At 35.8% G+C, this 13,854-nt stretch overlaps 1 protein-coding gene across 1 annotated transcript; it reads right to left on the bottom strand.

The window, feature by feature from the left end:
* Positions 1-460: 460 nt before the first annotated feature.
* LOC130957153 (uncharacterized) lies at positions 461-13,403 on the bottom strand. Its single transcript, XM_057884034.1, has 8 exons — positions 13,195-13,403; positions 11,730-11,787; positions 11,502-11,582; positions 11,366-11,401; positions 11,101-11,225; positions 1,332-1,461; positions 1,091-1,232; positions 461-1,013 (listed from the first exon to the last, which is right to left on the bottom strand). The coding sequence occupies exons 1-8, from the start codon at positions 13,401-13,403 to the stop codon at positions 523-525; spliced, it is 1,272 nt and encodes a 423-aa protein (XP_057740017.1). The 3' UTR covers positions 461-522.
* Positions 13,404-13,854: the final 451 nt, after the last annotated feature.

The following is a 13,854-nucleotide window of genomic DNA, read 5'->3' as shown; positions in this document are numbered from 1 at the left end:
TTTAAAATTGGTGGTGGTGGTGGTGGGTTCTGGTGGTGGTGGTTTTGTTCTGGTGGTGGTGGTTTTGTGATGATGATGATGATGATGATGATGATGATGATGATGGTGGTGGTGGTGGTGGTGATGTGGTGGTGGTGGTTTTGTGATGATGATGATGATGATGATGATGATGGTGGTGGTGGTGATGTGGTGGTGGTGGTGGTGGTTCTGTTCTGGTGGTGGTGGTGGTGGTTGATTTTGGTTGATTTTGGGTGAAGGGAGAAGGGTATTTTCGTCCGAAGGACGATTTTAAAATAAACTGAAACCTTTGGGACCATTTTGGAGCGAAAAAAAGGTCGGGGACGAAATAACATTTCAGCCTCTACGTTGGGGACCAAAATCATACTTATCCCCCCTTAAAATGAATGATCCATTTGTCGTAGCAAAAATCCATAATATCTTCTAGTTATGTCTAGGAAAATTGGTGATGGTTCAGTCAAGCTTATATAACAGTATTTCCTCAATCGGACGCAAGAAACAACTTCATAACCTTGAGCGACGGATGCGTTTAATACCACTTAAAGGTGAATGCCTAGGAGCTGAAGAATACAACCTTTCGTTTGGAGTTCCAAAAAATTTAACATCCCAACCTTCGACATTCTTCCGAACGCAAACGTCAAAAAGAAATTGACCAAGGACACTATGAGCACTGATGCTTGGAGAGCTGGGCAGAAAAATAGGTTTTTCTTTCTGTTCGTCTTGCACAGTCCCAGAGTCCCTATCATTGTAATGTCCGGCAGCACTAGGCATAAAGAAATGGTCCCTTGGCCCAACTGCAACTCTTCTAAGGCTCTTATTTGAATTGATAGCCACCTTCCGAAGGTCGCAGATTAACTCGGATATCTCATCTTGTGCACCTTCCATATGAGTTCTTTCTCGTTTGAGGATCAGTTTTTGCGAATATATTGAAGCAGCCTTCTCAAATAAATTGCTCACAGCAGCCCTATATTGGATCGGATGCTGCTTGTAGTGTCCTGAAACAAGTAACAGCATTTGTGTTATACAGGTCCAAATCAGAAACGGCATAGGGGAAATTGGGCCTCAGACAAACCTACGTGAGACGAGCCACTCAAATTTAAAAGGTTGACATCTCCACCAACATTGCACAGCCGTTGGGCAAAGTCGTAGATGCTTTGGTACCGCACATGGTCATCATTCTCAGAACATACAACGAGAAACGAGGCACCAAAATTCTAAAAACAAAAATGAAAATTAAAGCCAATTTATTTTAAAATAGAAATATCTAAAGATTCTGGCTGCTCGACTTAGTTAGGGGTTCTAACAACACTTACCACAGAAGAATATAAAGCTTGCCAATGTTCAGAAGCTAGGACTTCCAACCTAGTTATATATAGAGCATCTAAACCAGAAACAACAGATTTTGCTACCCAGGTAGCAAGCTTTGATGGTTCGACCCAATTTCTAGCACGTCATGATCATACTATAAACTGAGCGCAACCAACTTGTCTACCTAATTATTATCTATTATTTATTATATGAGGCTGATTCGTTGTTAAAAGCGTAGTTATTTCATGAGGTATTTTTTTTTAAAACATCTGGGTTAATAAACTGAATCATTCACAATCAATTCGCAAATAATAACAAATACCACAGTTATAAACAACCTCACATAAATACAAATCAAACAGTTGACAACATTTCGTGATCTAGCCTTTATTAGAGTATAGACTTTTAGTTAGAACACCCCTAGATATAGCTAAATAATATATATATATATATATATATATATATATATATATATATATATATATATATATATATATATATATATATATATATACATATATATGCACACAATATCCCAGGCCCTGACCTGTTCAAGAAGTCCCTAAGCTGGCACCCAGGCTAGCCTAGACTCTATACTCACCTAGTCCCTCTAAACTACTAAAGCGAGGAAAAGTACGTTCTAAGTCTTCAAAACTCAAGTCAGGTGGAACGTCATCAGAAGGTGGAACATCATCTACTATTCCTCTGCACGATCAGACATTGCCATATGACGTCTCCCTGGTACCTCATCAAGTAGCCACATAACAAGAGTCTCGTGCACAGAACGTAGGTTAAGGTTCACGTACTAACGGGGTGCAGACGTTGGCTGGTCTCATAGTATATACATATAAATAGAGATACGAGATTCACCCTAGACTCAGAAGACTGCCTAGAGCGGAATCCTCTTAACGAACGGTTGTTAGTGAATTACGGAAGGGTACTCATGCTTCCATCTGAAGGGGAAAGGGAGAGAGAAGGGGTAAGAACTGGGGAGTTCTTAGTAGGGTCGGGGTTATTAGTTAAGTTCGTTAATTCCATGTTGTTTAGCAGATAAATAGCATAATACCGAGAAGCAGTGATGCACCACTACTTCGTGGTACATCTTGTGCTTAATTAAGTGGATTTTATCCACTATTCTCACACTTATTCATGTAAATTCCATGTTTTACATTTTCCTTCCTGATTTTGTGCTATCATTGAAAACATGCTTCTTTGGTCTTAATTTTGCTATGTTTAATCCTCCCTTATTATCATTCGATGCCTTGATATGTGTGTTAAGTGTTTTTAGAGATCACAGGGCAGGAATGGCTTAGAGAATAGAAAGGAAGCATGCAAAAGTGGAAGGAATACAAGAAACTGAAGGAACTGCTAAAGCTGTCCAGCCGGACCTCTTGGTACTAAATCGACCATAACTTGAGCTACAAAGGTCCAAATGACGCGGTTCCAGTTGAGTTAGAAAGCTAACATCCGGGGCTTCGCAACGATATATAATTTGCCATAGCTGCTTTGAAGATAGGTGACGCACACACGTGGATCACGCACATGTGTGACCTGGAGAAAACTCAATCAATGCGTACACGTGGACGACATAAAGTGGGGGCTATAAAGTGGGGGAATGCATCCATTCATTGAGACAACATTCATATTCACATAATTTTAGGTTTAGATGTAGTTTTCTAGAGAGAGAGGCTCTCTCCTCTCTCTTACGTTGTAGGATTTAGGATTTCTCTTAGTTTTAGGATTGTTTCTCTTCATTCCAGGTTCAATGTTCCTTTAATTTAATTTCTCTTCTACTTTTATTTATTTTCCCAATATTGGCTTATGAACTCCATGTTAGAATTGATTTTCTCATTTAATGCAATTTGAGGTATTTCAGATTTATGATTGTTTTTCTCTATTTATGATATAAATAATTTGGATTTTTCTCTTTTTGGCTTGGGTAGAGTAATTGGTGACACTTGAGTTATCAAACTCCTTGTTGATTGAGAATTGGAATTTGCTGATTAGTTTGGATCCCTCTAAAGCTAGTCTTTCCACAGGAGTTGACTAGGACTTGAGGAATCAAATTGATTAGTCCACTTGACTTTCCTTTATTTAGTAAGGGTTTACTAAGTGGGAGCAATAAACAATTCTCATCACAATTGATAAGGATAACTAAGATGGGATTTCCAGTTCTCATACCTTGCTAAGAGTTTTTATAGTTAGTTGTTTCCATTGCCATTCACTATTCTTGCTTTTTATGTTAAAAAACCTCAAAAATATACCTGTTTCCAATAATAAATACACCTCCCTGCAATTCCTTGAGGGACGACCCGATGTTTGAATACTTCGGTTATAAATCTTATTGGGTTTGCTTTAGTGAAAAACAAGTTTTTTGTACGAAAGGATTTTTGTTGGTTTAGAAGCTATACTTTCAATTAGAGCTTATTTGTAAAATTCTAGACCACGCAAGAATCCGTTTGTCAAGCAGTAAACAGAAGAAACAGATAAATAGAAAAAATAGAAAAAATAGAAAGGAAAACACAAACAAAAGAATACAAGAAAATAAAACACAGACACAGAGAATAGAATGAAAACAAATAAGGCATACATTCAAACAACAATCATAACAGAGGAAATGCGTAACCAAGTATGATGCATGTCTAGCCCTAGTGCAGGTAATGAGCTCATTTGTCGGTTACATACCCGCTCTCGACGTTACCCGGAGTCCTTTGACCAGGTAAGGCTTCCCTGTTGGCAATGCTCCTTGCAAGAGTCCTTTGACTTGCGAGGCAAACCACTGCAAGAGTCCTTTGACTTGCAGGGTGGCACTAGCAACCCACTGCAAGAGTCCTTTGACTTGCATGGCAGAGCTAGTTAACTTATATCTGCCCAACACACTCACTGTAAAAGTCCTCTGAATTACAGGAGCATACACACACTTACTGTAAGAGTCCTTTGACTTACAGGAGTATATGCTAGTCGTGTTTTCTCGATACCTCTGTAAGAGTCCTCTAACCTACAGAATAACATTATAGCTAAGTATCCCAGGGAAGCGCTCTCAGTGGTCGTACCACCATCTATCTGACTGCCTTTATGCAGCAGATCATCACATAATCATTCTCATTATCATCATTCATTATCATTCTCATTATTCATCACCACTTTCACATTTTTATGCAGTACCTCTTTCTTTCTCTGTTCAATCATACTATACAAACTTTACAGCTTTTACTGTTACAACATCTCAACTCAAACCATTTCTCTTTATCATATTACTCTTTTCTCTTTGTCTTTCTCCTCTGGTTATTCTGTTCTCTGAATTTCTTGACTCTGCTTTGATTACTCTTTTCTCTGCTTAACATATATCTTTAAAGCTTATGAAAATTTCTGTATGAATAGTAGCCTGTCCCAAGTATAGGTTTATTAAGTCTATACTGAAATAGTTTAACTTTTCATATAATACCTAACCCTAGTCGCAACTCAAGGACTAACTATGTTGCCCTAGTTCGTTCACTAATCTCTGTCTGTTTTTCTGTCATTAAAACTTTACAGACTTTTTCTTCGATTTTTATCTCTTCTTTAACTTTTTATCTTTCCTTTATCTTTGGCTCACTAACATGTTATTACCACTCCCTAAGTGTTTTATGAAGGTAATTATGAGATTTTGCACTTAAAGTTGTCTTTCTAAGACTTTTACAGAAAACTACTTTATCCGTATTATTTTATTGTTTTTATTAAAATATTATTTTTAATTAAATATTATTATTTAATATTTTATTATTATTTATTATTTTATCATTAAATTTTTGAAAATTACCCCACTTTAACTTTTAACCTTTAAAATTTATTTTTTACCACCCATAACTTTTAATATTTCTACTTTTACCATCCTAACTTTCAGAAATTACCAAATAACCCCTCAAACACCAAAATAATTACAACCTTGCCCTTTTTAAGATCTAAGGCATGTTCTTCCATGTTCTTCATCACACTCAAAGTGTCCTTCGTGTTCTTCGTAAAATCTTCAGATTCTTTCTCTATTTTTACACGTTTTTCAATCTTTTTAGCAACCGATTTTTACCATAATTCATAATAAATTCCCAGCCACTAAAACCTCATATTTTCTACATGATTTTAACACAAATTGAACCCCAATTTAAGCTCTAGGGTTTTGTTTTCCAGCAGCCATAAGAACACAAGTTCATAGCTTGAATTTCATCAAATTTCATCAAAATTTTACCAAAATTTCAACAAGAATCACTCATATAAACAATCAATTTCAAGTATAACCAAACCATATCATAATAACACAACTCAAACACAATCAAACAAGATTAATTTTACCAAACCCTACCTGTTTTTGCTGCTCCAAATTCGGTTATGTCCTTAGGTGGTCCTTAAGCACTTTTTCCTCCTAAATCACATCAGGAACAACTTTAAATACAAAAACCCTCAACTGACCAAATCTCTCTCAGCACATTAGAATGGAATATCTCACCTTAAAATTGCTGGAAATTAACATTTCTTGGCCCTCAAGTCAAGTTAAGCATGATTCCTAAGGAAGAACATCAAGAAAATACATGTTTTGCATGGTTTTCCTTGAAAACCGAATTGAAGTGGGAGGGAGACAGCCATCTCACCTTATTTCCAGCCTTGATATGTTGTATGGTTATGTAGAGGAAGAAGATATGATCATTTTGGTGAAATTGGAGTTTTGATTTGAGTTTTAGTTCAGTAGAAATCAAGCTCTGAAGATTTATAAACCAAGAAGTTTCTCTCTTTTTTCTCTTGATGATTTTTGGCCACAATGAGAAAATGAGGCAGTCTTGGGGGTTTTGGAGGGTGTAGGGTGAGTTGTATTTGGTTGGCTTGGAGGTGGATTAAAATAATATTAAAATATCTCAGGTGTATAACTACTAAAACTAGATGTATCGGAACACTTGTAAAATCATCTCTAAAAATTATTTTCTGAGCTACTAGCATAAATGACACTAGTAACATATGTATTATGAGAATAGAGCATGTATTATGAGGCCTTAGCATTGCTAAAGTCATCAAAGAGTGCAGGTGTTAAGCTACACCAGTAAACTGTGAACCCGGTTAAATTGATTTCTTATTTTTAACTAAAACAGACCAGCTAACCTTATAATATCATTCAAGTATCTTTTAATACCACTATAATGATTGTATTATACTATTATCTCTCTTCTCTCATGAATTGTGTCCGGTTCGTCAAACAGAGACTATCTACGAAAACTAGAACCAAAACTCCTAATCGATACAGTTCAAAAGCTAGGTTCTTTGTGATTGCGTTATCGAGCTTGCCTCAGAAGAGGTTCTAGCTTAAGGATGACATTATAACAATAAGGACTGAGATGCTTAATGATACAGTAGAGGTGTTCCCTTTACTGATCTTTCGGAAAAATCCGTGCCTTCAGAAAAGATCTCGCGTACTCGAAAAATGGGGTTGTTACATTCTACCCTCCTAAAAGAAAATTTTGCCCGCAAAATTTCAACCATGTGCAGAATCCATCTTCAAGTGTTCTATTTCCTTCAATCCATCCTGACGAAGAGATCGGTCCATTCCTTACAGCACCCAAATCTCACATAGTCATGGCCATGGACATCATAATATTTATGAAGATAGCTGTGGCTCACATCGACTCATCGTTCGGAGCTCGATTAAAATATGCCTATTCACAGTCATTAAGGTCATATTCGCACCAAACAATCAACATTAAGGTGATCAGTCTTAATATCTCAAGTTAAGTACAAACATTCCCAAAATGAGCACTCATAGACATTCATGCCAAATGTATCTTAAAGATACCCTAACAGCATGAGACACACAAGCAGAGTATGCAATGAAGCATAGTCAGTCCACTCTCCAGGCTCTACTAGGAAAAAACTGCTCTGATATCAAATTGTAACGACCCAATTTCAGGTACGTCATGATCATACTAGAAACTGAGCGCTACCGACTTGTCTACTTAATTATTATCTATTATTTATTATATGAGCCTGATTCGTTGTTAAAAGCGTAGTTATTTTGCGAGGTATTTTTTTTAAAATATCTGGGTTAATAAAGTGAATCATTCACAATCAATTCGCAAATAATAACAAATACCACAGTTATAAACAACCTCACATAAATACAAATCAAGCAGTTGACAACATTCCGTGATCCAGCCTTTATTAGAGTATAGACTTTTAGTTAGAACACCCCTAGATATAGCTAAATAATATATATATACATATATATACACACAACATCTCAGGCCCTGACTTGTTTAAGAAGTCCCTAAGCTGGCACCCAGGCTAGCCTAGACTCTATACTCACCTAGTCCATCTAAACTACTAAAGCGAGGGAAAGTACGTTCTAAGTCTTCAAAACTCAAGTCAAGTAGAACGTCATCAGAAGGTGGAACATCATCTACTATTCCTCTGCACAATCAGACATTACCATATGACGTCTCCCTGGTACCTCATCAAGTAGCCACATAACAAGAGTCTCGTACACAGGACTTAGGTTAAGGTTCACGTACAAACGGGGTGCAGACATTGGCTGGTCTCATAGTATATATATATAAACAGAGATACAAGATTCACCCTAGACTCAGAAGACTACCTAGAGCAGAATCCTCTTTGCGAACGGTCGTCAGTGAATTACGGAAGGGTACTCATGCTTCCATCTGAAGGGGGAAGGGAGAGAGAAGGGGTAAGAACTGGAAAGTTCTTAGTAGGGCCGGGGTTATTAGTTAAGTTTGTTAATTCCGTGTTGTTTAGCAGATAAATAGCAGAATACCGAGAAGCAGTAAAAAGAAAAAACAGATAAATAGAGAAAACAGAAAGCAAAACACAAACAAAAGAATACAAGAAAACAAAACACAGACACAGAGAATAAAATGAAATCAAAGAAGGCATACATTCAAACAACAATCATAACAGAGGAAATGCGCAACAAAGTATGATGCATGTCTAGCCCTAGTGCAGGTAATGAGCTCATTTATCAGTTACATACCCGCTCTCGACGTTACCCGGAGTCCTTTGACCAGGTAAGGCTTCCCTGTTGGCAATGATCCTCGCAAGAGTCCTTTGACTTGCGAGGCAAACCACTGCAAGAGTCCTTTGACTTGCAGGGCGGCACTAGCAACCCACTGCAAGAGTTCTTTGACTTGCATGGCGGAGCTAGTTAACTTATATCTGCCCAACACACTCACTGTAAAAGTCCTCTGAATTACAGGAGCATACACACACTTACTGTAAGAGTCTTTTGACTTACAGGAGTATATGCTAGTCGTGTTTTTTCGATACCTCTGTAAGAGTCCTCTGACTTACAGAATAGCATTATAGCTAAGTATCCCAGGGAAGCGCTCTCAGTGGTCGTACCACCATCTATCTGACTGCCTTTATACAACAGATCATCACAGAATCATTCTCATTATCATCATTCATTATCATTCTAATTATTCATCATCACTTTCACATTTTTATGTAGTACCTCTTTCTTTCTCTATTCAATCATACTATACAAACTTTACAACTTTTACTTTTACAACATCTTAACTCAAACCATTTTTCTTTATCAGATTACTCTTTTCTCTTTGTCTTTTTACTCTGGTTATTCTGTTCTCTGTATCTCTTTACTCTGCTTTGATTACTCTTTTCTCTGCTTAACGTATATCTTTAAAGCTTATGTAAATTTTGGTACGAATAGTTAGTCTATCCCAAGTATAGGTTCATTAAGTCTATACTGAAATAGTTTAACTTTTCATATAATACCTAACCCTAGTTGCAACTCAAGGACTAACTATGTTGCCCTAGTTCGTTCACTAATCTCTGTCTGTTTTTCTGTCATTAAAACTTTACAGACTTTTTCTTCAATTTTTATCTCTTCTTTAACTTTTTATCTTTCCTTTATCTTTGGCTCACTAACATGTTATTACCACTCCCTAAGTGTTTTATGAAGGTAATTATGAGATTCTGCACTTAAAGTTGTCTTTCTAAGGCTTTTACAGAAAACTACTTTTTTGTATTATTTTATTGTTTTTATTAAAATATTATTTTTATTTAAATATTATTATTTAATATTTTATTATTATTTATTATTTTATCATTAAATTTTTGAAAATTATCCCACTTTAACTTTTAACCTTTAAAATTTATTTTTTACCACCCATAACTTTTAATATTTCTACTTTTACCACCTTAACTTTCAGAATTTACCAAATAATTCCTCAAACACCAAAATAATTACAACCTTGCCATTTTTAAGATCTAAGGCCTGTTCTTCCATGTTCTTCATCACACTCAAAGTGTCCTTCATGTTCTTCGTAAATTTTTCAGATTCTTTCTCTGTTTTTACCCGTTTTTAAATCTATTCAGCAACCGATTTTTACCATAATTCATAATAAATTCTCAGCCACTAAAACCCCATCTTTTCTACATAATTTTAACACAAATTGAACCCCAATTTAAGCTCTAGGGTTTCATTTTCCAGCAGCCACAAGAACACAAGTTCATAGCTTAAATTTCATCAAATTTCATCAAAATTTCACCAAAATTTCAACAAGAATCACTCATATAAACAATCAATTTCAAGCATAACCAAAGCATATCATAATCACACAACTTAAACATAATAAATCAAGATTAATTTTACCAAACCCTACCTGGTTTTGCTGCTCCAAATTTGGTTATGTCCTTAGGTGGTCCTTAAGCACTTTTTCCTCCTAAATCACATCAAGAACAACTTTAAATCCAAAAACCCTCAACTGACCAAATCTCTCTCAGCACATTAGAAAGAGATATCTCACCTTAAACTTTCTGGAAATTAATGTTTCTTGGCCCTCAAGTCAAGTTAAGCATGATTCCTAAGGAAGAACATCAAGAAAACACATGTTTTGCATGGTTTTCCTTGAAAACCGAATTGAAGAGGGAAGGAGACAGCTATCTCACCTTATTTCCAGCCTTGATATGTTGTATGGTTATGTAGAGGAAGAAGAAAGGATCATTTTAGTGAAATCAAAGTTTTGATTTGAGTTTTAGTTCAGCAGAAATAAAGCTTTGAAGATTTATAAACCAAGACGTTTCTCTCTTTTTTCTCTTGATGATTTTTGGCCACAATGAGCAAATGAGGCAGCCTTGGGGGTTTTGGAGGGTGTAGGGTGAGTTGCGTTTGGTTGGCTTGGAGGTGGATTAAAATAATATTAAAATATCTCAGGTGTATAACTACTAAAACTAGATGTATCGGAACACTTGTAAAAACATCTCTAAAATTTATTTTCTAAGCTACTAGCATAAATGACACTAGTAACATATGTATTATGAGAATAGAGCATGTATTATGAGGCCTTAGCATTGCTAAAGTCATCAAAGAGTGCAGGTGTTAAGCTACACCAGTAAACTGTGAACCCGGTTAAACTGATTTCTTATTTTTAACTAAAACAGACCAGCTAACCTTATAATATCATTCAAGTATCTTCTAATACTACTATAATGATCGTATTATACTATTATCTCTCTTTTCTCATGAATTGTGTCCGGTTCGTCAAACAGAGACTATTTATGAAAACTAGAACCAAAACTCCTAACCGATACGGTTCAAAAGCTAGGTTCTTCGTGATTGCGTTATCGAGCTTGCCTCAAAAGATGTTCTAGCTTAAGGATGACATAATAACATTAAGGATTGAGATGCTTGATGATACAACAGAAGTGTTCCCTTTATTGATCTTCCGGAGAAATCCGTGCCTTCAGAAAAGATCCCGCGTACTCAAAAAATGGGGTTGTTACAGTTCGGGCACTTTTGCAATGGAAGGGTGTAGAGAGAAACGGAAGCCGAAATCACTCGTAACATCTAGCGGGCCAGAATCGTAGATGTGTCCGGAATCACATCTCTTAAGCAACTGATAGTTATGCTTCACAAAATAAACTAATAATTAGTAAGTTTCAAAAAAATCGGCATTAAAAGATTTCATCAATCAAAGATGAAAGCACGGAGTGAACAAAGGCAAAATTTAGTTAGCCTAAAATAAAAATAAAACAAAAGGTGAATTACCATGTGTATTCGAGCTTCACATCCTCCTTCAATAAGCTGCATTTATATGAAAACCGTTACAATGGGAATCTCTATTTTAATAGGACATACATTAATTCTCTATATGCCAAAGATAGATCAGATGAATAAAACTTACCTGAAATACCTTGTTCAGACAGGCTTTTGACCCAGCAGAAAATGTAGCAAATACAACAGGACATGACCTAATCCGCAGTTCCTGCAAAATGCAAAATTGTTTCTAGCATAATCCAAGAATGTAGAACAAAGACAAGATATACAGATAATGAGGATGGTGCCTAGTGACCACAACTTCTTAAAAGGATATATATAGATATTTGCATGTTTTCAAATTTCCAACACAGACCTCAATAAGCTCCTTAAGAACACTAAATGCCAGTGACATGACATTTTCATCATGGAATCTGCATGAGAGAAGAAATTTGTAATATAAACATTTCTGTCAATATCAAACACCAAACCAATAAACCCAAATAAGGCAATGATCGGAGACAAAATGCGAATATGAAATAGTATGCTTTCAACAGTAATATAGTTGGCTATCACTTAGCATGTCTCAAAGTGCTTTGCTAAAAGTAATTTAGGATCATACAACATCTAACAACTCAAGCCTACTTAATATGTAGTAGAATACCAGATATTATTAATATTTTATGCTCTAATCTCCTTTCAACATATTCTTTTTACAGTTACAGATTCACAACAACATTTCCATTCTAAATCACATCTGTATAGGTGGAAGTGGAGCTGGGTTCCATATCTTTTCCGCGTCTGAAGTCAAACTATTTGTACTTCATTGTACAAAAAAGCTTCCCAAATCATGTAAGATATAGAGACATGTACATGTGGGCAGGTCTCAAATATTTGCATATGCAACAAAGCAGAGCACAAACCTCTGTAAAGAGTTACAGCTAAAACTATTGCTGTCTTATAATACATAACTAAAATTATGGAAAAAATTTAATGACTCAAGAATAATTACACCTCTACAACCCACCCATATTCCTGATTTTATGTGTAAACTCTGTAACATGTATCTGATGCAACAATAAGAGTAACTTTTCTAGTTTATCACTGGTAAATTTTCATCTATTTTAATTCTACTTGATAAAACAGGTCCACATCTACTTCCCATCAACTATCTACGAAGTTAACGTTTTTCATCAATATCATGGTGAAAACCTAATTCTATGAAAGGCGCTTATACAAGCCAAACTTTTCTGTTCCATTTTGTTTCAACATGGTTTGGCCAACATGATAATGCAAGTTCCAACTCACTAAAGCTGCCATCCCATGATAAAGTTCACTAAATGAGCCAGAAAAAGACCCACAAGTAGGTCATTGCTTGTTTGCTTGAACACTGAAAATTAGGAATATAAAGAATCACACAAAAGAAGAGAAGCAAAAACCGGAATATTAGCTAGAAGGCTAGAACAGAGTGATGCCAAGATTCTAAAGCCAAAAAACTTTAACTAGAATTGAGATTGCCACTTTAGCTAGAATTAATAACCAACTATCTTCCAAGAAGCAAAGATTCCATTTGACAATTGACAATTTTGCTCTCCAAGACAAGGATATACCATGCAACAGCCTAATTTTTTTAAGTTCAAACTAATTTGGGTATACGACCTATTCCTCTCATCTAACACACTAGGCCCACAAATTTCATCATCTTCTTATTCAATGAACTCCATCTGATAATCAAATCAGTTATTAAACAACAAACAACTACTTGCTAATGCAGAAAAAATTGACCTAAAAGAAATACAAATTAACCCAAACAAATCTAAAAATTAGAAAGAAAAACTTACGCAGAAAGATAATGAGCATAACAAACAAGGGAATTCCATCCCAAAGAAGAGTCAACGAATTCCCAAAGCAAGTTGTGTGGAATAGAAACCCAAGCAAAGATCACAACGATTCTTCTGAAATCAGTGCCCCCTTTCCTTCCCCAGTAGATGTTGCCACCTCTGATAGCAACACCACCACCACCACTGCCGTCGCCGCCATCTCCGGGCATATCTCAAAGACGGCCCAACAAGCAGAATGAGAAAACCCCAGTTTCAAAGCTCAAAAGTTTGAAACTTTTCCAACGGATTATGAGGGATCTTGAGAGAAATAGTGGCGGGTTGGAATCAAAATTAGAGAAGCGAAGGTTAATAGTGAGAGCGTTGTTGAGTTTCAAGTTTCAATTCATAATTATTATTCATGGAAGGTTTGGGTAATGGGTATGGATGATGATGGGTGATGCTCAATTCATACGAGATATCCCTCTAATTATTCTCATTTGTTATTTTAATTTATAATAATATAATATGATAATATGGTCATTAGCTATAGTTTAAATCTATAGTTTTCTCTTAAATAGCGTTTGGTAGAGAGACAGAGATAAAAAGATTGGGATTGAGAGACAGAGACTAAGAGACAGAGATAATCTCAATATTCTGTTCGGTACAAAATGGGAGACAAAA

The sequence above is a fragment of the Arachis stenosperma genome, chromosome 10 (genome assembly GCF_014773155.1).
Source record: "Arachis stenosperma cultivar V10309 chromosome 10, arast.V10309.gnm1.PFL2, whole genome shotgun sequence".
In the NCBI taxonomy this organism is placed as follows: domain Eukaryota; kingdom Viridiplantae; phylum Streptophyta; class Magnoliopsida; order Fabales; family Fabaceae; genus Arachis; species Arachis stenosperma.
Note: the sequence above shows the minus strand (reverse complement) of the source record. Positions and strands in the feature narration are given on the sequence as shown.

Coding starts and splice junctions, on each gene's coding strand:
- LOC130957153 (XM_057884034.1), bottom strand. CDS start 13,403: ATGCCCGGAGATGGCGGCGACGGCAGTGGTGGTGGTGGTGTTGCTATC. Junction 11,788..13,194: donor TATGCTCATTATCTTTCTGC/GTAAGTTTTTCT, acceptor TCTCTCATGCAG/ATTCCATGATGAAAATGTCA. Junction 11,583..11,729: donor TTCTTAAGGAGCTTATTGAG/GTCTGTGTTGGA, acceptor TGCATTTTGCAG/GAACTGCGGATTAGGTCATG.